Source organism: Cynoglossus semilaevis, chromosome 19 (genome assembly GCF_000523025.1).
Source record: "Cynoglossus semilaevis isolate Cse_v1.0 chromosome 19, Cse_v1.0, whole genome shotgun sequence".
NCBI lineage: Eukaryota > Metazoa > Chordata > Actinopteri > Pleuronectiformes > Cynoglossidae > Cynoglossus > Cynoglossus semilaevis.
This window is the reverse complement of record NC_024325.1, coordinates 11,430,125-11,453,820: the sequence shown is the minus strand read 5'-3', so window position 1 is coordinate 11,453,820 and position 23,696 is coordinate 11,430,125. Positions and strand designations below refer to the sequence as shown.

Sequence of the window (23,696 nt, the reverse complement as noted above, 5' to 3'; positions counted from 1 at the left end):
TCCAACATATTCTGTAACAGAAGATGCAAAATCTCATCCTCAACATATTGCTAGCATCAAGTACTTTAAGTTTGAATTATAGACATTCTGAATGAAACCTGAGAACCTACACAGACACCCGGAATGAAAGTTGTGTGGTACATTTACTAATAATATTATAATATTAAAATCTGTGCCCTCTAGGGTTTTGGAAGAGTGCAGACAAGCCAAGAGCAACATGGAATGTTTGCTGTACAACACGGAGAGAAGAAAAAAAACAGCGATGTGTGGCCCTGAGGTTTGCTGCTGTGCACTTTACAAATAACTGATTAAATGTTTCACTGTAATTTTGCTGTTCTCAATTTTATTTCCTGTTTTTGGATATTGCAGAGTGGCACAGCTACCTCACAACTCAACTGCTCCCTTCGGCCAAGCAAAAAAAAACAGCAGCGTCACTCCTATCAAACCCGCTCAGCTCAAGTCCGCCGTCCTGGGAGCCGAAGCCAACGTTCCAGCCAACGTTCCAGCCAACGACAAAACTCTGACAGTCAAATAGAGTCTGGCAGTGAAGGAGATGTATGTCTGGGCTTAACCTTTTTCTAACAAAAACTTTCAGTGAAAGGATAACTAATTAAGTCATTATTAAGTCACAAAAAGCAGAAATAGTGCATTATCCAAACATTAATGCACTTCCATTTTAATATAAATTAAAAGTAAAGACATTGTCAAATAGATTAGGTCTTGGTCATGGTCTTAAATGTTTCTTTCTAGAGCCTTTTTTCTATGACAGATGCTGCTGATTATAAGCCTTTTTTCTATGACAGATGCTGCTGTGTGATTATGGGTAATAAATGTCATAAATAGGCAAAACTGTACCATCAACAATAACTGCATTACCCTGTCAATAGTAAAATATCAGTCAAAAAATGAAACTGTGTGTTTGCTGACAGGCGGAAGAACAGGCAGAGCAAAGTGATGTGTCTGCAGATGGTGAAGCTCGTTGGCAGAGCGAAAGCAGTTCTAGGTAAAATTATTAAAGCGAGCTAAAGCGAGTTATTCCTCATGTGATCCGGTCGTTAACCAAACACATCTCTAATTTTTAGTGACTCCTCCAGTGAATATTCTGATTGGACAGCGGACGCTGGAATCAATCTCCAGCCACCAAAGCGACAGAGCAGAAGGCCAGTACAGCGTCCAGGTTACAGCAGCTCCGAGGAGGAGGAAGGAGGCGATGGTGAGGCGAAGATGGAGAGAAAGAAAGAGAGGAAGAAAGAAAGTGAAAAAAAGAAGACAACCAGGGATCGACAGGTAAGTCGGCCTGGATTTAAACTTTGGGACTCACTGACTACAAAGCTTTGTAAAACAGCTTATTAACTGATCAACTTGTGTTTTAATACATGGACATGGACATGTTTAGAAACCCACATCTTCTCTGGGTGGACTTAAGGCTGAAGAGTGGCTGCCTCCATCATGGATAATTGAGACTATTCCACACCACTCTCCCTTTGTTCCACAAATGGGGGATGAGGTAGATTGTGACTCATGACACTGACTGGAGTGATACATAATGCTCTATTTGTTCCAAATATTGTGCTTTGTCCTCTTCAGCTCATCTACTTTAAACAAGGACACCAGGCCTATGGCAATGCTGTTCGCAGAGCCAAGGCATACAGTATCAACCCACAGAAACAGGCATGGAACAGACTTAATCTTAGGGTAAGGCAATCTTTGAGGGAGCACACAAACCTCAGTCCTCAGTTTGGTCCCTCAAACCAGTGGTCACAGTAGTGGCCTCCAGTCAAAAACTATTCTTACTTGCTGAGATTGTGAACCTTTAACATGATTTAAGCCATTCTTAAGGGTGACTATAGAGTGATTGTAATCATGAAGTTCATATATTTACATAGAGTAGGTGTTAGAATGTAACAGTAAGTGATGACATTTTTGAAAGTACTAACTTTTACTTCTGCATGTAAACAAACATACACTTTCATTAAAATGTAAACAAATAAAATCATATCCATGTGTCTCTTAACTTGTGAAGCTAGAGATTGAGGTTTTTACCTCATTTTTACTTTTATTGCCTTACAGGACCAGGAGTCCGTAAAGGTGACAGGAATTAAGTATGAAGTGGGACCGCCCACCCTGTGCTGTCTCAAACTGACTTTCTTAGACCCAGTCTCTGGAAAAATGACCAACGAGTCTTTCTCTTTAAAGTAAGCTTTTATATTTAGCATCAACAAACTTCATGAACTTTCTTACTATCTAACAATTAATATATGTCCCTACTTTTTCTTTACCCAGGTACCATGACATGCCTGATGTCATTGACTTTCTGGTGCTGCAGCAGTTTTATAACGAGGCGATGGAGCGCAACTGGCAGCCGGGTAAATCAATTTTTATCAGGCATTTGAAGCACAGTGTGCAGTGGCATTATTGACTGATGTAGCATGATTACTGTCCTTTTCCCTTTTATACATTGTCCTTCACAGGTATGAGGTTTCGCAGCATCATCGATGATGCCTGGTGGTTTGGCTCTGTGGAGAACCAGGAGCCTCTGCAGTCAGATTATCCAGACAGTCTCTTCCAGTGCTATGAAGTCAAGTATGTCTGTGTGTCTGCTGAACATGTAGCAAAAGTCCTCTGTTAATATGATAGTCATCTGTGATGTTGTCTACATGGTGTATATACTGAGCTGGAATGTATAATAATGTATTTTCTGTCATCAGGTGGGATAATGGTGAGCGGGAAAAGATGAGTCCCTGGGACATGGAGCCTATTCCTGAAGAAGGTAAGTGGCATTGATTTGAGAATAAGCTACCATGTGTGCGACTCTGGGGTTTCTTTTGTTTATAGTGCTGAATCTTTAAATATTTCTGTGCTCAGAATTTATTCTTTTAGTTTATATGAATTAATCTATATATTTAACTTATCTTAGCCCTTTTAGCTTTCTGTTCAGATATTTTAGGGGTATTTCGTACAAATAAAAATATATATCTGTTTTTCATCAGCTGTGTTGCCAGAACAGATTGGTGATGGTGTGGAAGTGGCAGAGGAGGAGCTGCAGGCTCTGCTGTACAAGCCTCAGGAAGGAGAGTGGGGGGCTCACACACGGGACGAAGAATGTGAGCGAGTGATCCAAGGCATTGATCAGCTTCTTACATTAGGTTGGTAACATTAGGTCACGGTGTGTAGTCTGGGACTTTGGTCACATTTGCAGCTCTGACCTAGATTTTCCAAATATCCCCAGATGTTGCAAAGGCTTTCATACTACCTGTAAATCTGCAAGACTACCCTCTCTACTGCACTGTTGTGGCTTACCCTACTGACCTCAGCACCATCCGCAAACGTCTTGAGAACCGCTTCTACAGGTGAAGCCACCGCTTGAAATTCTATTTTCTCTTGTATAATTACTTGAATTAAAACTAAATTCTGTCTGTAATGTTGTTGTTGTCGTCGCTGCAGGCGGATCTCTGCATTAATGTGGGAGGCACGATACATTGAACACAATGCCCGCACTTTCAACGAACCCCAGAGTCCCATTGTAGCAGCTGCCAAAGTGGTGACTGATGTTCTTCTCCACTACATTGGGTAAAACTTCCCTGAAATACTAGTCTTATCATCTTTAAATCTTTTACAAGACATTTCCATTAAATGTCTTTTACTTGCACATAAAAAGAACACCAGCCCTATACACTCTCAGAACTGCAAGATAAAGATAAAAAGATCCCTGCCCGACCGTATCTTTAATTATTTTTTTATAAAAAGTTTCATACAACAGGTGTGATGTAGGTGTAAGGAGGTTATATGTTACTGTGACCTTTATGTAATTCCTGGATCCTTTGTCTTCTGAAGGGACCAGAGTTGTACAGACATCCTGGATCTATATCACCGCCTGCGGTGTGAGGTCAGCAGTGGAGAAGAAGCCGAGGTCAGTCACAGTACATGACATGCAGTTTTTGTTATTAGTCTTTATGCTGCATATGCTCATTTGGGCTTTTCCTTCTTCAGGCTGAGTTGGATGTTGACTCGGACACTCCGGGGACATCTACAGGATATCGGGTTAGGACAAGAGTGCAGCGCAATGCAACAACCTGTCTGGACTGTCCCATTGATTCAGTTACTATCACTCGAAGCTGCAGCACGGGTTTATTTTATTTTTTCTTCTCAACAGGGATCCGGCTCTGCTTCAAATCGTGGTGTACCTTTGAACGCAAAAGTGTGGAGAGGTCAATGTCAACAATTGCTGCGACAAATGATTGTCTCCCCAGACTCGGAGCCATTCAGGCAGCCAGTGGATCTCTTTGAGTATCCGGTAAAATAATCTTTAAGCCAATAAAGATGAGAAACACTTAATACATGTGACTAAGTAATTATTATGTTTTTACAATGGTAAGGTTAGCCTAATGCAGCATTCTTTACCAAATATTTATATACAAATGCACTTCTCACCTTTACGTTCATCAATTAATTATTCAGGACTATCGTGACATCATTGACATGCCGATGGATTTGGCCACAGTATCTGAGACGCTTGTTGCAGGGAACTATGAAAACCCAATGGAGTTTGCCAAAGACGTTCGCCTTATTTTCAGCAACTCAAAAGCATACACACCAAACAAGAAGTCACAGGTAAAACTCATTTCAGCAGCATTGGGAACTTAAAACTTATTGCAGTCCTCCGAGGCATGCTCATGCTGTACTGTTATTTGTCTCTCTAGATCTATACGATGACCCTCAGCTTGTCGGGCTTTTTTGAAAAAAGCATCATCTCCATCATCTCTGACTTCAAGTCTGCGGTTCAGAATGAGCGTCGCTCACTTCAAAGGCTCAGTTACAGGAATAGACTCCACAATGGAGGCAGCTCTCCTCCTGTCAGTCCTTCGTCAAGGTACTGAATTTCACTATGCAATTATCAGATTTTAAATTAACTTTTTTTTTATAAACTTTCGTGTGAGATAACTGATATAAAGGATGTTCTTTATTACAACTACAGTGAAACCAGGGTGATTTTAATTTTATTTATATCTTACATCAATTCAACAGTTTTATATAGAGACTAATGTTGGTTTTTTTTTTTATGTCTTCTTGCTGAAAGCTCTAAAGGGAAGCACATTTCAGGGAAGTCATCAAGACAAAAAACATTGTCAAAGAGACATAATGATGGTAGGACCATATTACATGAGTTTCATTCCATTGTTAGTTTTATCTTTATCATTACTTATACGTCTCTGTGTGCTGCTCCAGCTCAACAAACCAGCCTTGGTGAATCAGAAGAGGAGAACTCCCCCTCTTCCCCAGATTCAGGAACAAGCAGTGGGAACAGAAACCAAGGGTCGCATTTGATGTTCAGTCACACAGCTCCAGTTAGGAAACCAGGTAACACAAGTGACTGGTTTTATCTACAACAGAATGCATGTGAGATATTGAGCTGGTCATTAAAAAAGATTTGGAGAATTTGGACATAAAAACTTCCAATTCATGATTCGGTCAGTACGATCTGATTTGGTTATAAAAATGAATTAAACAGATTCCCACCTATTAAAATTCTGTTATAATTAACAATAATGAGCCACATCTGTCTGTATTGTATCAGAACGACGAAGTCATTTGAGTAATGGATCCAGACGGGCCCCAGGTGGAGGCAAGCTGAGGTCAGACAAGAAAGAAGCAGCAGCAGCAGCACCTGGATCCAACAGCCTTTCTTCAGAGTCATCCTCCACCTCTTCTTCTTCGTCGTCGTCGTCGTCGTCATCCTCTACATCATCATCAGACAGCGAGAGCAGCTCAGATTCAGAGGCAAAGAAGTATTTGGAAGGAGGAGATCATGACTACAGTAAAGCTCCCTGTCTGTCCAAAAATCTGTCTGCTAGAGGTAAGATGCCTGTCTCAGGGAAACGAAGACACAAGGGAGAGGACAGTTCTGCACAGAAGCAGAAAAGAGCAAGAGTGCAGTCTTCTGCGGATGAAGAGGAGGAAGAGGAGGAGGATGAAGAAGATAACGAAGTGCAGCAACAATTAGCTGTAAAACATGAGGAAGAAGAAGAGGAGGATGAAGAAGAGGACGAGGAGGAGCCTGAGGACCAGCCTGGGGGGGAGCTTGAGATGGAAGAAGAGGAACCCGAGGAGGAGGATGAGAAGGCTGAGGAAGATGATGAAGAAGATACGGAGGAAGATGAGGAGGAAGATGAGGCTGAGGAAGAAGATATCGCTGAAGGACAGAGTGTGGTGGCTCCAACACAAAGGTGTCTAAAGGGTAAACAGTGCAAATCTCAGGGGGTCAAGACACGGAACCAGGGCCGCAGGACGGTAGTGTACGGAGCAGAGTCAGAGGACGATGGCCAGGGGTCCAAGCAGGACCCTCTTAACCTGGGCATGTCCCGCTCTGGACGAGTACGCCGTATGACCGAGAAGGCTCGTGTCAGCCACCTCATGGGCTGGGGTCACTGACGACCTGCCAAATTCCAAACCTCAAAATAAGAGTTAATATTTCAGGGATTTTTTTAATAGTTGTACGAGTCTGTCGATTGCATTATAAATACAGATGTGTGTGTATATAAATAAATGTATATATGTGCTGGGTTTTGAGACGGGACTCTGAAACTAAAAGCTGGTGCTTATGACATGTTGCCACGGAGTTTTTGTCTCTGGTGAACAGAGCTGCTGTATAACACAGTGTCTGTGGCAACTGGACTAACTCACCTGGGCCTTACTGTTCACTGGAAGAGCCTTTACGATGTAGCTCTGCTCCTCCTCCTCCTCCTCCTCATCTTGTGTGTTTCACATCCAGTGATGAAAAACCTCTGCTCCTTCCCATCCCTACGACCACTTCCTACTCCACATTCCTAGTGAATGTGAAGAAGCCAAAAGAAAAACCCCTGGTGCTCATATGTGTATATTTATTCAGTAGTTGGTCGTAGATTCACTGAGCCACAGAAAGTAGACACTGATGTCAATGATTTTGGTCTTTTTCTATTAAGGCTGTCACTTTTTTGTTTTGATTAAATCGTTTTTTAAATACAAGGAGAACAATTGAAACGTCAGAGTTATAGCACCACTCGAGTGAATATTAAACCATTAAAAGTCAATTTCGTTGCGATCCAGCAGAGTCACACTTAGCACAGCTTTACCTCAGAGACTCTGGGTTCAAAACACCAAAGTATGGTAAAAGTAGCAGAGCCCCACAGATTAGTACTGGAGCTCCACACCACCACTACAGTTTAGCTTGTCAATCAAACTTGTTTTTCACTAGATGGTTCACCCACACCTACTACAACTTTGATTCTGCTCACACACTTCAGCATATATACTACCAGAAAATTACAAATACAATACAAAAGGCCGCAGCTGTAATAGTTTTGGAAGGATAAACATACAATTCTTTATTTTTGTACTTGTTTTTGTTTGTGAAATAACTGCTGTCTTTTCTGGGCTTTATTTTCTATACAGCTTGGCTTCACACTGCTTTTCACAGAAACAGTCAGGAAAAAGTCTGTGTGCTCTGAACAAGGCCTAAACATGCTGTTGATTATACTGAATGTTTTTTGATTGACAGAACTTTATTAATTGAATTTGCATTACCTCTTGTAAATTCATTGCTCAAATAATTATGCTGTCAAAGACAGGACCTTTGATGGCATGTCGCCCTCTACTGGCACAACACAGATAGCATTTTTATATGAATCACAAATGAACCATACTTAGCTCTATAAGTGATCAAATTAACCAGCATCAACTTGTTTTGTTTTTTAAGTCAAACCAAGTACTGTCACATGAGTCACTGACTCCTCATTTTACACAATTGTAGAGTGGATTTGTTTGGTTGCAGACACCCTTGTGTTAAATGATGGGACAACACTTCTATCAAAGAGCTGTTTTTTTTTTTTTTAATGTTGACCAGAACACTTTGCAAAGGAGATGACCTGAAGCCTGTGAAGCTGTGCACTTCCAGGAAAATATGTCCTCTGCTTCTCTTTTAGCCTGTGTCTATGGTCAGACTCACCAGATTATAAGAAAGGCTGTACGGGATTTCATCAAACACCAATCAGATCTCAGATATGAGCTGAAGTAGCTGTGTTTGTATTCATGTGTCTTCATTTGCCACTTGGTCTCATACAGTAGTTGTCACACAGCAGCCCACGATTGTTTAGTCTGTTCCTATAATGAGGATCTACAGACTTTGGTGCTCAGAACTCAAAACATGAATTGGTGTTTTGGATGCAGCTAATGGCAGTAATCTCAAGTATCATTAGTGACAGTCATCACCAATGGGGTTTGGATCTTTTTCCATACATGCAATTTTCTTCAACATTAATTGATGACAAACACAACAATTTTTTTTTTACTATGAGTGGAATACCCATACATGACTGTCTTTTATATGCAGTTTTTTTTTATTATATAATTTTTTTAATAAAAATATTTTTAAATAGTTTGTACAGTTTGTCTGGCTGCTTGGATTCCTTGGGTGTGCTCAAAGTTTAACAATTTATTTTGGATTAAGTGCTTGACATTTTTCAGTATTTCTTTTACAAACTTATAAAGGGTGGAGTACCTGGGGGCTTGGTAGTTCACCTGTCGCCAGTAGACCACTGGCTTACAGGGTTATGAAATCACATTGTGGCCTGAATGTCTTCATGCCAAAGGACTTTGTAAGTGAGCCAGTAAAGAACATTGAACATGAGAAAGCTCATGGGAAAAAGTGCACGTGAAATGGTGTCGATTCTTTTTGCACGATCGACAAAGCGCTTGCGAATGTCATAGAAACCCAGGCCAGGAGGCAAATCGGCAAACACTGGTGCATCCATATCAGGTACGTTTCTTGCTGACAGTGCAAATCCGAAACTCTGGAAGAGTATGTCCTGCTGTTCCTGCTCCTCCTGGATAAAAGAGAACAAACAGTCAGTGCCAGAAATGAAGTGATAAATGTTTTTATGTGTTCATTATAAATTCTGAAAGTTCTGTAACATTATTTGTAATAAAATGTATTGCCAACTACAAAAAACAGTTTAGAGAATATAATTTTGGCATCATTTAAAAAAAAAAACGAGAACATTTGCATTTAATAAGCGTCATTGCATTGACTATGGTCTAAGAATTATTTTTTTAATCATTTGACATAGGTTTCATCATATATCCAATTTGGTTTGTAGCAATAGCTGTCAACTTAGCTGTGAGCTACAAACGTTTTGATAACAAGTTGTTTGCTAGATTTTAACTGAAAAATACAACAGTGACAACCTGAGAACAGACGCTGCACTGCTGGGCGTTTCCCTGAGGAACACCGCTGCCTGATGTGTTGTTTCCTTTTCCTTTACCATTTCCCTGCTGACAAGGTGGGGAAAAAACATGGAACGTGAATTAAACGATCAAAGAGACTGAACTACATATATTTATATATATGTACAGTATCTATATTTAAAAACCTGAACATAAATGAATAATTATCATCCAGTCTGACTGGACAGGCTTCTCCTCTCATGAAAAAATAAACCTGCATAAAAAAACAACCTGGTGCCAGCGCCAGCAAACCTTAACCAATAGGAAATCAGATATCACACATTATGTGGTTCTGCAAAAACTTGAAATGAATCATTAAGTGAAGGTTTTGTTTTGAGGTGTTAAAAAAATCTAAAGAATCCTGCATCTTTGCAGCAAGATGTTGGGAATATTCAGAGCGTGGAGTTCTATACAGGTCACCGCTGTCTGTTTCTCCCTGTACGAGGACGTCGTACATTTGAGATGCAGAGATGAGCAACATGGAACGGCGAGTGGCAGCTGCCCAGGGGGCTGAGTGCTTGAGTGGGCGTGTTGTACTCACAGCTTTCTGTCGTCGTTGCTCCCTGAGCTTTTTCCTCAGTCTGAAGAACTCCTTGTGCTGGCGGGAAACAAAATTAACAGCTGCGTACTCCAGCAGTGCAGCGAAGACGAAGAGCAGACAAACGGCCATCCAGATGTCTATGGCCTTCACATAGGACACCTGCAAAACCCCACATCTGTTACATCACACTGACTGTAACATCACACCAGTGGCTCTCAAACTGTGGTACACGTACCACCAGTGGTACACAAGCGCTCTCTAGTGGTATGTGTGGAAAATTCATATTTTCACATTTACATTTTCAATTGAATAAATCTTAAACATACCATTACAATTAATACAACATTTAGAATAAAATGTGTAGCTACTTGTGTGGTTATGAAATATGAAGCCAACAGGGAAGGCCTATTCTGCTTTATAGTTACTCAGAGAGCTCAATGTTTTCTCAGGTGGTACAGAGTATAAAAAGTTGCAGAACCACTGCATGACACTGACCGATCGAGAGCAAACTAATGATCATCTTATGAACGGTATCAACCTTTGGTAAGGAAGCCCTGGACCCAGAGCTCTGTGTTGTCATCGTCAGCACCGTAGTGATGCCCAGTCCCACTCTGGCCGGAGCTGCGTCCATGTTGATCCAGAACGACACCCAGGACAGGATGACGGTGAGCAGGCTTGGAATGTACATCTGAATGAGGTAGTAGCCCATCTGACGATCCAGGTAAAATCTGACCTCTATACAGGTGAATTTCCCTGAAGACACAGACGCCCACAGTGGCTGACAGGGTTTCAGTGATAGACTGGTGCCGTTCTAGATCACGGTCTGTTGGTTTGTACCTGTGTTGTAGTGTTTGGTGCAGTAGCCGAGGCCCTGCTCCTCTTTTAGTACAAATTGGGGGAGGGTAAGGTCGTCTGCCACCTGGACAGCCCCCACATCCAGCCATTCAAAAATAAGATCATTCATGGTGTATCCAACTGGAAGAGAGACATGAAAGATATTTTTTTTACGGATTGTTGCACATTCTGTACTTAGCGTTGCCGTTACTGACCACTAGTTGGCGACAGGGATGACTCATACTCCACATTCAGTGTTGCCTTCTTCAGTAATGGAAATCTCTTGTACAGATTTACGAGAGAGTGCAACCCACAATAATTATAATTATGTAGTTATTATTATTTATTTAATATATTAATAAATCATTATATATTCTTAATTAATTAGCAAAACGTTTGTGTGTCTTGAAATGTGTTATATATAAGGCAACATGCCCCTCTCAAAGCAAAAACATAATTATCATTGACGATCATCTGTTTAACTGTATATAAACTGACCAATACTACCTCAGTAAAATATAATATATAATTACAGCAATATATATGTATATAACAATACACGCAGATTAAACTTTACTTTGACAGAACGACTGGAACTTTGATAGCAATGTTAGCAGCACATTTGAAAAGTCAACTTACAGCTTTCAAGCTGCATGATACACGTTTGACTGTCCATCGGGAAGTTTTTCAAATTCATGGGACATGACAGAGTTAGTGTCAACCTGGAAGAAATAGAAATAAATGAGTTATAAATATTTTTTAAAAATAGAATAAAAATAAACAGACTATATAAAGATACAAAAAATATTGAAAGAGAATGTAAATATTGTGCTAGAAAAGTGTGTGTAATGTGATTATTTGGAAAACAATTGACTTTAGATGAGATAATAGTATAGAAAGAGCACAGGTTAAAGTTACTAACTATTCGCATTTACCTGTTAGCATTTTATGTAAAAATTGTTAAAGAAACTGCATGTTAGAATTCAAGGTATAGACGTGCAAATAGTTAAAGAGATATTGATCTAATCGCTTTAATCTTGTTTACACTATAGCTCTACATTGTTCCCTTGGGCTCCAGTTGTTTCACAGATCTGATGGACACACATTGACTGGTTTAGCAGGATTTCTAGTTCAAATGCACTATTACCTGATGCTGTAAAGAACGTTTCCATTCTGGAATATGCGAAGAAGTTTGTTGTCTGTCGTGACCTCATGAAAGTTTGCTCCCTTCTCATTTGCAAAGAACAAGTCTGGTTTCCAAATAGAGTCCAACATGGAGGGATCCAAGTCCAGAGAGTCGTCAGGATACTCCTTGTACGCCAGCCGCGGGTCATTCCACTGTTGTCTCAGGAAAATGTTGAGTCGATAATCCTTAAATACAGAGGGTTGACACACTATGAAAAGTACTGCCCTGTGTTTGGTGCAGTGACCATGTATGTATGTCTAAAGATTTTAAAATGAACTTATGAAGCAACTACATAACTACATCCTTTTTTTTCATCTACGGTCTGTAGCAAATTCTCACCATTGTTGTTTCAGTGATGGATCCAAAGCTGTTTATAAAGATGTTACAGGTGACGTTGACAGGAGGACCTGACAGGAGCAGAGTGGTATTAGCACAGAGGCTCAGTCTGTCCCTTTCAAAATGTAAAATTTTAAAAATTTTAAAATTACTTTGTAGAATTTGTTTTTGCTGAGTATATATATACAGTATATGATATATGTATTTGGTGGCACATCTTCTAATGTACAATCATTTACTGACTCTACTCTGTTTGCATGTATTTATTTGTGGAAAACTGGTGAGAATTGACTCGACTTGAGCAACGTGAAGTATAAAATATGTGTGACAACTGACCCAACGGCCGTAAGACAGAGGGGGAACGTCAGAAAGAATCTGTTGGCCTTGCAGACCGCCAGAGTTCAGTCGTAGTCAAAGGCCATTTGGGTTATAAAAAATAAGTGCAGTTGTGCAGGAGATGAGACTAACAACCTACAGCTGTAGGTCAGTAGAGAATCAACAGCAGCAGTAAATGACTAAACAAATACTCCGCAGGGAAATCCTCGAATGACTCATCCGTGAAAGTTTCCTGTTGCTTCTCTGCACAGTTCACACTACACTGAGCAGCATATTTCCTTAACATCTGCCCTGAAGCCGTCCTTCTATGCGACACTACGCACCAAAATGATCACAACTGGCATGTCTAACGCGAAGCAGAAGACGTTACTCTAGACAAGCTTCTGCACTTCATGCCAGACAACCAGAAAGAGACGTACTATAGATCATAGATAAGGACAAGAACAGTCAAAGGATGCTCTGTGTGAATTAGAGTTGCCCTTTAACCCCACAACGGGGTTCCAAACAAATGCCACAAACAATGACCTCATTATGTCCATAATGTGAGGAGCAGCTCCAGACCATTATGTCCATAATGTGAGGAGCAGCTAGGAGAAACTCTATGTGAAGCGTTTTTTCCAGAACCCACATGACATATAGAATTAAGGAATCGGACCAACAACCATTCACACACACACGCAAATGTTACCTTTAAAGTTTGGTCTAATGCGGGCGTCATAACCAGATGTGCACCCCATAAGTTTGTCCAGAAAGTCAGACGGAGACGGAGGCTTGACGGTCTTGCTGGTAAACTTGGTCTCCTTACAGAGCACAGACCTGAAGGAGAATGATGCCACTCTGAACCTTTCACTTCAGGGTCAATTTTAAAATATATATATATATATAAAAATATATATATATATATATACATATATGTATATATATATATATTCCTTTTTTTCGTGTGGCAGCGCAACATTGTTTTTACAGACCAATAATATTTACATTAACTGTCACTATTTTCTCTCTCTAAAATAAAATAACTCTAAAATAAACGTGTTAACAGTAAAACAACTAAAGCCAAATTTTAAACCTCTTTTTTTTTTGTTATCTTAAGGATATTTTCTAGTTCAATAAAAAACCTTTGACCTCGCAGAATAGAACTGTTTTGTATCAATAATTATATTATAGAAATAGTAAATGAACATACAGGAAGTACATTACTGTCACAAATCCAGACGGAGCATTCCCAAATCAGGAAAAAAAATAGGTCCATGTTTGCTTTTCTCTTACCTGCATTGTAGAAAAATGTTGGAAGAGAACCACATCACAGCACAGATGTGCAGCAGCATTCCTATTTCCCAGGAAGACCACAAGATGAGAGAAAAGGTAAAACAAAAGTGGACAGGAGAGCTATTATTTTACTATTTTCTTTGTCCTGGTTGAAGTCCGTCTCCACAGTTTAAATGATTGAAAAATGTTCTTTGAAAAAAACAAAACAAAACAAGATGCTCCCATATTATTAAAAATCTGTTTTCTTTTTCTTCTAATCAGCCTGTGTTTGTGCGGCTGACTTCAAGCTTTATTTCTTTTTAATGGTCACATACATGCTGAAGGAAACGCTGGAAGAGAATTTAAAGAGACAGGACACTTTTCCCAGATGTCGCTGGAACACTTTAGAAAAGGAGGGGGAGTTTGAGCGGTCTAATGGTGAGACCGTAGAAGACTCCAAAACTTTCTCAAAACAAAAACAAAATAATATCAAAGAATTATTATATTTACTATATATTTATATTAATTAAATACATGTTGTTTATTTTATTGTGTTTTGCGATGCACTTCAGCTCCTCTCAAACACACCCTCACACAGATCACTTTTACACTGACCTCCGTTTGTTCTGGAGAAACTATCCTTGCTGCCATCACTTGGACCTATAACCATGCCCCTCACCTTCACCCTCCTTCCACACAAACACATAGGCCAAACATATATTTAGCAAGAAAAGTAATATTTGATTAGTGATTATAATTGGTGACAAAAAGTGCCTCAAATTTTCAAATATAAAAACAACCGTTGATTTCAGCCTCTATTGTGTGACAGATCAAAATCGCTTTCCATAATAACAAAAACCCTATTGGTGGAACAAAAATGCGTGGTTAAGAAAAGGCGTTAAGAAAAATTATCAAATGTGTCGTTACATTCGCGTGGGTGAAAAGATCATTTCACTCATTCCACATTCAGATCATTGTGAAGGATAGCCATCCACATTTTCCGGTCTAATTATTTCAACTTCAAATCATATCCAGATATTCATATTCAGAAGTATGGACATGGGTTAAGTCCTCCGTGCATAGGGAGTGGAAGGGGGAGGGGTACTTCAACCATTTACTCATGTAAAATGCATTTAAAGGAAAGTGCATTATAGATGCAGCACATGTTTGCCTCACACTCAAGAGGCTGTTCCACATCTGTCTTTATAGCACAGTGTCAAACAGGATCAGACGCATGAAGAGACGAAAGAAAGAGTTTTGATCCTAAAAAGAGCAGGGCCTGGGGTAGGACCCCTGGAAAATAGATGAAGTTTCTTGTTGAAGAGGACATTTTGTTTATCTAACATTTGTTTGACCAGGAATGTCAGTTGGGAACCACTTCTCATTTTCTTTCTCTCTTGCGTCCTCTTCTCTTCCTCCTCTTCTTCCTTCTTTTTTTCTTGATTGTAACTGTGTGTTTTACAGTTTTACACCAACTGTAAACAAAGTGTTATTTTTAAAAATCTTCTTCTGTGCCAGGTGACGGGCAATTAACTAAAATTTGCACAGCTCCTAAATAAATTTGTTGATTGTCTTTTGATTATGTAATAATAGGTTGTTTTTTACATCTTCTGTTAATAGTTATTTTAAAAATATTTTTTTATTTATTAACACATTTATTATGACCAAGTGTTTGACTCAAATAAAAATTATTCGTTAAAAATCTTGCTAATACAGTTATATTCATATGGATTCATGTTAAATACCCTAAACAAACTGCAGGTGGCAGCAAAGCACAGTAGCTACCTCACAATGAGGACAAGAAGGAGAATCTATAATGGTTTGAAAATCTGTTTTTGAAGGATCTTTGGTAAATGCATTCTGGAGTACCAACCTACATTAATAGAAACATGCAGAAACGCGTTTTGTGTCTTTTAGTCTGATGCCCCTGGATGTTGTAATAACATTTTTAAAGAATGCTAATAGCATGGAATAAAAATACTCACTTATGTATGGTGTCGAAAATAAACAACAACAACACATGTATATGTAAATTAATTTAACTGACAAACGTATTTACATTACTTTACTTTGTGCTAATAACGAGAAGGACACCATCTTTCCTCCAAAGACTCTTTTTCTCTGGTTTCCAGGAGGTGTCCAATCTTATTTGTTCCAAAGACTCTTTTGAATTACCCATGAATCACTGGGAGCGTATGACCTGTCCCTGGCCTTGACGTACAGCGCGGTGCTGCTACTTTTCCTGAGTTGCAAGTGTCTGCAAGCTTTACCAAGCTAACGTGACCTGGTTCCGTGGGTTCTGTCGGACCGAGAACCGCAGCAGCGGATCTGAGCTACAATGCTGTCATGTAGGAGCGTGTGGAAAAATGTAACACCTTTAGTCAGAGCGTCATCAACTCTGTGCCGACAAAATGTGAGAAGAGGTCAGTAACCATAACATTCTTTCTCCCCGCTATTTTAATCAAAGTCTGAAATGTAACACACGACCCTGTTTTACAGGTAATTGAATAAGACACAGGTAGCGACGTAATCGAACAATGGCTTCATTACGATCAACATTAGTGCCTGGAGCGTAATAAAACCACGTAGCTAACACACAGTCTGTCTTCAATGAAATTCACTTCCACTAGTCGTTCCTGTTGTTTCAACAGTGTCTGAATTGTGTTGGCGATATTGACAGATAATGAATGAACTGGTCTAAATATTCTGTCGTGTCTGCTCAGTGCTCAAGGTTTTCGATCTGCTACGCGCGTGTTGGTGTAAAGACAGATTCTGTACTGGTTTATATCGCTCCCCAGTGTAGTGAAAGATACTGTTACCCGGTCTAGTTTGATGCATACGCCCCCTGCTTTTACTGTAAATATGATCCAGTCCAGTTTCCGCTGGCACCATGTTGGTCAACAGAATTGAGAAGGTTGTTATTTATCTGGACTGCACATAAAGTTCATGCTGGATGTTCTTCCTGACGTTTGTGACTGTGACAGAAGAAGGATGCAGTATGCCCCACTGTCCCCCACTGCCCAACACTGTCCCCCACTGTCCCCACTGTCCCCACTGTCCCCACTCTCCCACAAATGTATGAATTGCCTTCAATAATCCATCCAGTCTTTTCTTTTCAGCATTAAACAATGGCAGACCAATACGTGTACCAACAGCACACATGTCCATGGGACCTGCAGGTGTTGGAAAGGAAAAACAAGTGTACACCCTTCTGGTTGGGACCTGTATAGTTAGTGGAATTCTTGTAAGTGGATTTGTTTTCACCGCTGTTTCACGGTCAATTTGTCGTCATAATCAACTGTTTCTGATACAGTTATTTTTCTGTGTGTGTTTCTTGTGTGTTCATGTGTATGTACCTGTCAAAGGCGTATCGGACTGTCAAGAATGACCAACGGAGACATGAGGAACGAATGGCCAGAACCTATACATCAAAGCCTTCTGGTGAGTAGCTGCACTGATTATGATGATGATAGTAATCAGTCCAATAGTGTTCAGCTGTTGTCATTTATTTTTATTTATTGTTTTATTTAGCCAATAATACATTTTAAACCAGGTTTTACTAATTCAAAGGGCTATTGGTCCGTTGGTCAAAGAATAAATTGCTTGTTTAAACATTGTGTATAACATTGTTGGGTAATTCTGTTCATTTTTGTGTCTTTATCAGAAGATAAAGCAGGACTCTCACAAACGTCGACAATCTCTCCGGCTCCAGAAGGTAAGGTACTGGCACAGTGAAGATAATCATCAGTTTTATTGGGTTTTATTGGAGTTCAAGGGAGAGCTGCAAGGATTATTGCTTAATTCTCAGCCATATGGAACTCATATTTTGAGGCAGAAAACATTCCACATCATGTTGACTACTTATATCACTCTTTGGGTTATCAATACACAGGAACATTAATGGTCTCTGTCTAGGGAATTTGAGAAAAAGTTCTTATTTCAGGGACCAGAAATTCTGGTCTAATTACTTTGTGTGAATTGTGTCAACATAGAAACATCTGCACCAGAAGTACCAGAGACTCCTTCTACACCTGTGGCAGTGGAAGGTAAGACACAGGAAGCCCGGATACTCTGCTCTGGATAATCTGTGTTAATTAGACAAGTGCTTATAATTATTTCTGTGTTTTTCTTTTTGTGAACCCAGCTTCACTGTCTGAGGAACCCCAAGACCAGCTAACACAACCATCTCCAGCACCTGCAGTGGAGAGTGGTAAGCAGATGAAATAAGTTGTCCAATGTTGACATGTTTGGTTTCTCACCAATAGTATTTTATGATTGAATGATTGCGTTACACTTCCAGGAGCTGAAGCCCCTGCAGCAGAGCTAGCGCAGCCTCAGCTGGAGTCTACAGGAGAGAGTGGTACAGTAATCATCCTGGGTTTTTCACCAGATAACTTGCAATTAACTGCATTGACATTTTTTTTCCTTTCTTGGGATAATTTTGCCAGGCATATTAATAAACAGTGCTTCTCTATTTTGTGGTTTTTTTTTTACTGTAAATTTCAGCAACAGACCCTACAACTGCCAAACAGCTCTCCCATGCCCCCTACCTCCTGATTGGTGGAGGTACAGCCTCTTTTGCTGCTGCTCGTTCAATTCGAGCCAGAGACCCCAATGCCAGGGTATGTATCTTCAAGCTTACAGTGCTTTTAACCTTAACCTTAAAGCTTTGCTCAAGGTCCCCTTGTTTTGCTGGAGTTTCTAAAACATTTTGTCCTTACTTTATCTACCAGGTGTTAATAGTGACGGATGAACCTGACCTTCCATACATGAGACCACCCCTGTCGAAGGAGCTGTGGTTCTCAGATGAGCCCAGTGTAACAGAAACACTCCGTTTCAAACAGTGGAATGGAAAAGAAAGAAGGTGGAGCCGGTCTCCTTTTGTATTTAGTTGATTTAAATCTATTGAATTAATTTTTAACAGTTCTTCTTTTGCATTAGGATAATCTACTAATTTAAATAATCTACATTTGAGCACTTAAAAACAGAGATGCACCTTTATATACAGCGTGGCTATAAACAGTATTTTGAATATATTTCAATTGTTAATTTTTTTTTGTTATAATATCTTTGTCTTTGGCAGTATTTACTTCCAGCCCCCGTCCTTCTACATCGATGCAGAAGAACTCAGTAGTGCAGAAAATGGCGGTGTAGCTGTTCTAACTGGCAAAAAGGTTGGTTTGCATTAATTCATTATTATTATTATTAGTTTTAAAGTTAATATATTTCTTCAAACTATTTTAAGGTGCACAGTGTGCTGACAAGTCTAAATGGTTGTTTTTTTTGTTTGTTTTTTTTAACTCTTCAGGTGATTCAGATGGATGTGAGAGGAAACAAAGTGAAACTGGACGACGGCACAGAGATTTCATACAACAAGTGTTTGATTGCGACTGGTAAGTTACTGGTCAGGCATCTGAAAACAGCACCGTGTCAAATCCCAAATGGGCTAATTCGAACATTGCTGCTCAGGTGGCGTGCCGAGAACTCTACAGGTTATCGAAAGAGCAGGAGAGGAGGTGATGAAGAGGACCACTTTGTTCCGCAAGGTCAGTTTAATCTATAATAGCTCAGTATCTTATTTTTTTTAGATAAGCACCAATTATATGTGAGGGTTTCTTGTGATTTGTGGCTGTGGAGGTGCTAACATGGATAATATGAAAGGAAATTGGCAATATTTACGATTGCTTTTTTTTAATCTTATACTTTGATCACCTGCACAGATTAATGACTTCAAATCCTTGGAGAAAGTTTCTAGAAATGCAAAGTCCATCACCATCATTGGAGGCGGTTTCCTTGGCAGCGAGTTGGCCTGTGCCCTCAGCATGAAATGTAAAATCCCAAAACGGATTTTAGCAAATGTCATTTGTTGAAGAGGAAATTCTTAGTCTGACTCTGTTCGGGGGAAAAGACAAACTATCATGAACAAACTGATATTTGTTGGTATTTTTGATTGTTTGATTGTAATTAAATTATTCCAACAGTGTCAACAGTATTTAAGTCTTTAAATATTATGTTAGTGTCTTCTTTTACTAAAAGCCAAATAAACATAAGATTAAAGTGGTCCCCACGAAACATGAGTTTCCAGCATTTAATGAGAGCATCAAAGGAGGGAAGACAAACTGATATTTACCAATGTTGTTTACCTGATTATGGTTCTTTTTGTTCCAGCAAACGAGTCTGATCTGGAGGTGATACAGATGTTCCCTGAAAAGGGCAACATGGGAAAAGTACTGCCTGAATATCTGAGCAACTGGACAACAGAGAAAGTCAAAAATGGTTTCTGGTTTTTTTTTTGTTTTTTTTTTCCTCTTCTGACCTTCCTGTAATGAAGTGGCTGAGTGCACGTACCCATGAAAGTTGCCATGAGGCAGTTGTACCCTTTATCTAAACTCTGTTCTTTTTCTAATTGACATGCAATATTGATGTGACTTTAATTTTCCAGAGGGTGTGAAAGTCATAACAGAGGCTTTGGTGAAGTCTGTGACCTACAAAGAGGACGCATTAGAAATTCAACTGAAGGATGGTCGAATGGTAAGTTTGTGATCTCTTTTCTTCACCAAAGTACTTTAAAGGAACCAGTATTAGGGAATGGCCTAAATGAAAAGCAAATTATGTTCTGACATAAAGTGTAGACCCAGCTTGTACTTAGTTATTTATTCTTTGTGGCCCTGCCTTTTCAGGTGAGAACAGATCACATCGTGGCAGCAGTTGGCCTGGAGCCCAATGTTGACCTTGCTAAGTCAGCTGGTCTGGAGGTGGACTCTGATTTTGGTGGTTTTCGGGTCAACGCAGAGTTACAGGCCAGGTCTAATATCTGGGTGGTGAGTTAAGTTTTAAAGCTGTAGTGAGTTTTTCTCCATTACAGTTGATAATTGAAGTAATCATTTTTTAACAGCCTTTCTGATTGTCCAAAATCAAGGTTACAAGGTTTTTATTCAACAGTACCCTTACTCTACTTTTCTAATCTAAGCCATAGAACAGTTTAAAATTAGCTCCTGACTAAATATACCTTCTGGACACAGTACAGTACAGTACATTCCTTCACAGCATCACATTTGTAACTCTGACTTCAATCTTAGTACTTTTACTACTACCACCTCGACACCCGTCCCTTCTGATGTAACCACCTATTTATCTAGGCTTGAGGCACTAGGAATGTTCAGAAAGGTCTTTGTGATTAAAAAAAAGATGACGAAAGAAGGTAGTTAAACTGGTTGTAAGAGTAGAATATGAAATTCATTTCTTTGATACCGAGCCCTCATTATTAAAACTCACTTCATGTAATCTAATACTGTTTGTTAATGTTTGTTGCAGTTGTTTTTAGGCAGATTAAAGATCATGTCTTCTCTTCCGTCACAGGCAGGAGATGCTGCCTGTTTCTATGACATCAGACTCGGCCGCAGGCGGGTGGAGCACCACGATCATGCTGTTGTAAGTGGAAGACTTGCCGGAGAGAACATGACAGGAGCCAACAAACCCTACTGGCACCAGTCTATGTTCTGGTACGTATCAGTCTGCATGTGTTCTGCAAATACGCTGAGCTTTATAATTCAGACTACACATTATACATATTTTTATTATGTAACTGCACTTTCAATTTTTGACACTAGATGGTGACAGTCACTACTTGTTTAAATTATATCTCTCTGGCAGTACTCTGAAGCGCTGAAGCTTTCCAATGTGTTTTGTTGCTTTCCAAAAAACCACATATTATGTTATGTTAATGAAATAGGCACTGGGTGTTCATTGGTATTTAAGAGGAAGCATCATTTCTAAATATCACTTGTTCAAAGTGATCAAACAACACCTAGTTATTACGAAAGACTTACAGAATGATTAAGTTCTAGTTTCTAGCGCAGTAGACTGTTATAAAGTATTATTATTTTTGTATTCACTGTAAGGTGTCTTTGGGTGACAGAAAGGTGCCTATGAAATAAAATGTATTATTATTATTATTATTAGAAGTGTCTTTTCAAATACACTGAACAAGTGTTTGATTGAGGTGCAGAAAATGTGGATTCTTGCAAAGATGGTACTGACGGAAGTGATTTGGCATTAGCTGGTAGTGGCACAAGCTCTTTATAATTACATGTGAATTCCTTTGTAGAACTTGTGTGACACACAGGTGAGCAATACCACGTAATAGAAATGCTAGTCAAGCAGGGTTCCAGATAAATAAGTATATAAACTATTTTTAACAATTGCCTACTTTCTCTCCCAGGAGTGACCTGGGTCCTGATGTAGGATATGAAGCCATTGGCATCGTTGACAGCAGCTTACCAACAGTAGGAGTGTTTGCCAAAGCCTCGGCCAAGGACACACCTAAAGCTGCTACAGAGCAGTCAGGTAAGGATGTTTATATGAGTGGAAAAGCAAACAGATTTTGTTTTGGCTAAGGCTGGTTGGACTGAACCATGTCGTTAATCTGCTGCAGGAACCGGCATACGCTCTGAAAGTGAAACGGAAGACACAGCCGTTAACCCTGTGGCGTCTCCAGCACCTGCGTCCACTGTGGAGCATAACAAGGACAATTTTGGAAAAGGAGTCATTTTCTATCTGCGTGACAAGGTGGTAGTGGGAATAATACTGTGGAATGTCTTTAACCGGATGCCCATTGCACGAAAGGTAGGTTTGTTTGTGTTTGTTATTGATAGTTTTTGTTACTGTTCTGGTCAGTCTGTGTAGTTTGTAAAAGTTGGAACAGGATTTTAATTAGGAACTCTGCCAGTTCACATTTGTCCGTTGCTAAACTTGGTCTCTTCTAGTTCTATCGACCCAGCTCCAAAGCTTTTTCTGTGTCAAATAGTTCACTTAAACATATGCTTTGTGCTCTTTTATTTTTGTGTATGTGTTGACAGATTATCAAGGATGGAGAGGAGCACACCGATCTAAACGAAGTAGCCAAGCTCTTCAATATCCATGAGGATTAAAGTGGTATTTCCAGACATTAATTGTGAGGAGGTGGTTATTCAGAGTAAACACACTCTTCAGGGACTACTGACCTGGCAACCACAAGAGGATGTTGAACACCCTGTCAGTAATTGGACATACTGTCTGTGATTGTTCTTCTTGCTTCCATCCATATTGTGTTTTTGGGTTTGCATTCGTCACCAGGGGAAACAAAAAAAAAAGAAAGAAATCATGAGCAAATTGTTTTTCCACTGCTTCATCACAAAAGCTTGACTCTAGAAAATTCTGAAATAAAGGCTATTTTTAAACAAGGAGTGCTGACTTACTGACCAACCTGCTATACTACGCCATCTAGCGAAGGTAACCGATATTAACTTCGCCAGGCTTGCTGTCTCCCCTCTCCTATGCAGTCAGTTTGCGGTGGCGCCCCGCCCTTCCTGAAACACAGATGCGGGGAGAGCAGCGCGCTTCCCCTGAATGACAGCAACGAGTAGCCAACTGGCACGCGATTTATCATGAGAGTTAGCCAATGAGAGCGAGAGTAAGGCGGGACGAACTGAGGTGGACCGAAAATATGCCGCATTCGAAGCCATGAGGCGGATTGATCTACCCTGTCGAATTGACTTTACTGAGGTGAGGATGTCATTGTAAAAAGAAATAAATAAAATGAAAAATTTAAAGACAAATCTACAAAAATATACCTTAAAATCTCCAAAGGATTCAGCACAAAGAGATTTTGTCTGACAGCAGTTTGACCATTGAACATTTATTTTGTGTTTTCTAACAAACGGTTAGAGTTGGATATATACACGATGAGTACAGAGCCTATGAAAACACTTAAAGTAAAACATCTCATTCTATTTATACCAACAGTAAACATTTTTCCAATAAACCCCAGACCACAATCACGAGTTTGGTGACAATATATATATATGTGTGTGTGTGTGTGTGTGTGTGTTAAAATAGCGCCTATTAACTGAGGTATATATTTTTTATTGAGACAATCATGTGATTGCCTGTGGATGGTTACAAACTTAATAAGAT

At 39.7% G+C, this 23,696-nt stretch overlaps 3 protein-coding genes across 3 annotated transcripts in view; 2 read left to right on the top strand and 1 right to left on the bottom strand.

Moving 5' to 3' along the window:
* The window catches only part of brwd3 (bromodomain and WD repeat domain containing 3), a 12,740-nt gene extending 5,888 nt beyond the window's left edge, over window positions 1-6,852 (top strand). Inside the window, exons 20-40 of the mRNA XM_008332950.3 lie at window positions 184-277; window positions 370-555; window positions 930-1,003; window positions 1,083-1,287; window positions 1,397-1,507; window positions 1,588-1,695; window positions 2,071-2,195; window positions 2,284-2,366; window positions 2,472-2,583; window positions 2,709-2,770; window positions 2,991-3,146; window positions 3,230-3,350; window positions 3,445-3,570; window positions 3,835-3,910; window positions 3,991-4,041; window positions 4,154-4,294; window positions 4,459-4,611; window positions 4,701-4,870; window positions 5,078-5,145; window positions 5,227-5,358; window positions 5,576-6,852. Coding sequence (XP_008331172.1) covers window positions 184-277; window positions 370-555; window positions 930-1,003; window positions 1,083-1,287; window positions 1,397-1,507; window positions 1,588-1,695; window positions 2,071-2,195; window positions 2,284-2,366; window positions 2,472-2,583; window positions 2,709-2,770; window positions 2,991-3,146; window positions 3,230-3,350; window positions 3,445-3,570; window positions 3,835-3,910; window positions 3,991-4,041; window positions 4,154-4,294; window positions 4,459-4,611; window positions 4,701-4,870; window positions 5,078-5,145; window positions 5,227-5,358; window positions 5,576-6,429 — 3,208 coding nt within the window. The 3' untranslated portion in view covers window positions 6,430-6,852. The remainder of the gene's footprint in view (window positions 1-183; window positions 278-369; window positions 556-929; window positions 1,004-1,082; window positions 1,288-1,396; window positions 1,508-1,587; window positions 1,696-2,070; window positions 2,196-2,283; window positions 2,367-2,471; window positions 2,584-2,708; window positions 2,771-2,990; window positions 3,147-3,229; window positions 3,351-3,444; window positions 3,571-3,834; window positions 3,911-3,990; window positions 4,042-4,153; window positions 4,295-4,458; window positions 4,612-4,700; window positions 4,871-5,077; window positions 5,146-5,226; window positions 5,359-5,575) is intronic.
* Window positions 6,853-7,857: 1,005 nt separating this feature from the next.
* On the bottom strand, window positions 7,858-14,305 carry glra4b (glycine receptor, alpha 4b). Its single transcript, XM_025065964.1, has 10 exons — window positions 13,764-14,305; window positions 13,180-13,307; window positions 12,159-12,226; window positions 11,781-12,004; window positions 11,273-11,355; window positions 10,637-10,774; window positions 10,338-10,552; window positions 9,800-9,958; window positions 9,220-9,306; window positions 7,858-8,858 (listed from the first exon to the last, which is right to left on the bottom strand). The coding sequence occupies exons 1-10, from the start codon at window positions 13,820-13,822 to the stop codon at window positions 8,592-8,594; spliced, it is 1,428 nt and encodes a 475-aa protein (XP_024921732.1). The 5' UTR covers window positions 13,823-14,305; the 3' UTR covers window positions 7,858-8,591.
* A 1,621-nt stretch (window positions 14,306-15,926) lies between these two features.
* aifm1 (apoptosis inducing factor mitochondrion associated 1) lies at window positions 15,927-22,963 on the top strand. The gene is made up of 20 exons (XM_008332948.3): window positions 15,927-16,165; window positions 16,862-16,986; window positions 17,108-17,183; window positions 17,407-17,457; window positions 17,735-17,788; window positions 17,887-17,952; window positions 18,043-18,102; window positions 18,249-18,364; window positions 18,476-18,606; window positions 18,826-18,916; window positions 19,051-19,135; window positions 19,212-19,288; window positions 19,463-19,571; window positions 19,911-20,018; window positions 20,185-20,273; window positions 20,423-20,563; window positions 21,102-21,244; window positions 21,964-22,088; window positions 22,177-22,367; window positions 22,601-22,963. Exons 1-20 carry the CDS (start codon window positions 16,081-16,083, stop codon window positions 22,670-22,672), a joined length of 1,995 nt encoding a protein of 664 aa, XP_008331170.1. The 5' UTR covers window positions 15,927-16,080; the 3' UTR covers window positions 22,673-22,963.
* Window positions 22,964-23,696: the final 733 nt, after the last annotated feature.

What these genes read in the sequence shown, in the direction of transcription:
- glra4b (XM_025065964.1), bottom strand. Translation starts at nt 13,822, where the DNA reads ATGCTGCTGCACATCTGTGCTGTGATGTGGTTCTCTTCCAACATTTTT. An exon ending in AACATTTTTCTACAATGCAG is followed by an intron (nt 13,308 to 13,763) that starts GTAAGAGAAAAG and finishes ATTCTCCTTCAG; the next exon opens with GTCTGTGCTCTGTAAGGAGA. An exon ending in TATCATGCAGCTTGAAAGCT is followed by an intron (nt 10,775 to 11,272) that starts GTAAGTTGACTT and finishes TCTCTCTTCCAG; the next exon opens with TTGGATACACCATGAATGAT.
- aifm1 (XM_008332948.3), top strand. Translation starts at nt 16,081, where the DNA reads ATGCTGTCATGTAGGAGCGTGTGGAAAAATGTAACACCTTTAGTCAGA. An exon ending in CCAGAGACCCCAATGCCAGG is followed by an intron (nt 18,365 to 18,475) that starts GTATGTATCTTC and finishes TTTATCTACCAG; the next exon opens with GTGTTAATAGTGACGGATGA. An exon ending in AACAGAGAAAGTCAAAAATG is followed by an intron (nt 20,019 to 20,184) that starts GTTTCTGGTTTT and finishes TTAATTTTCCAG; the next exon opens with AGGGTGTGAAAGTCATAACA.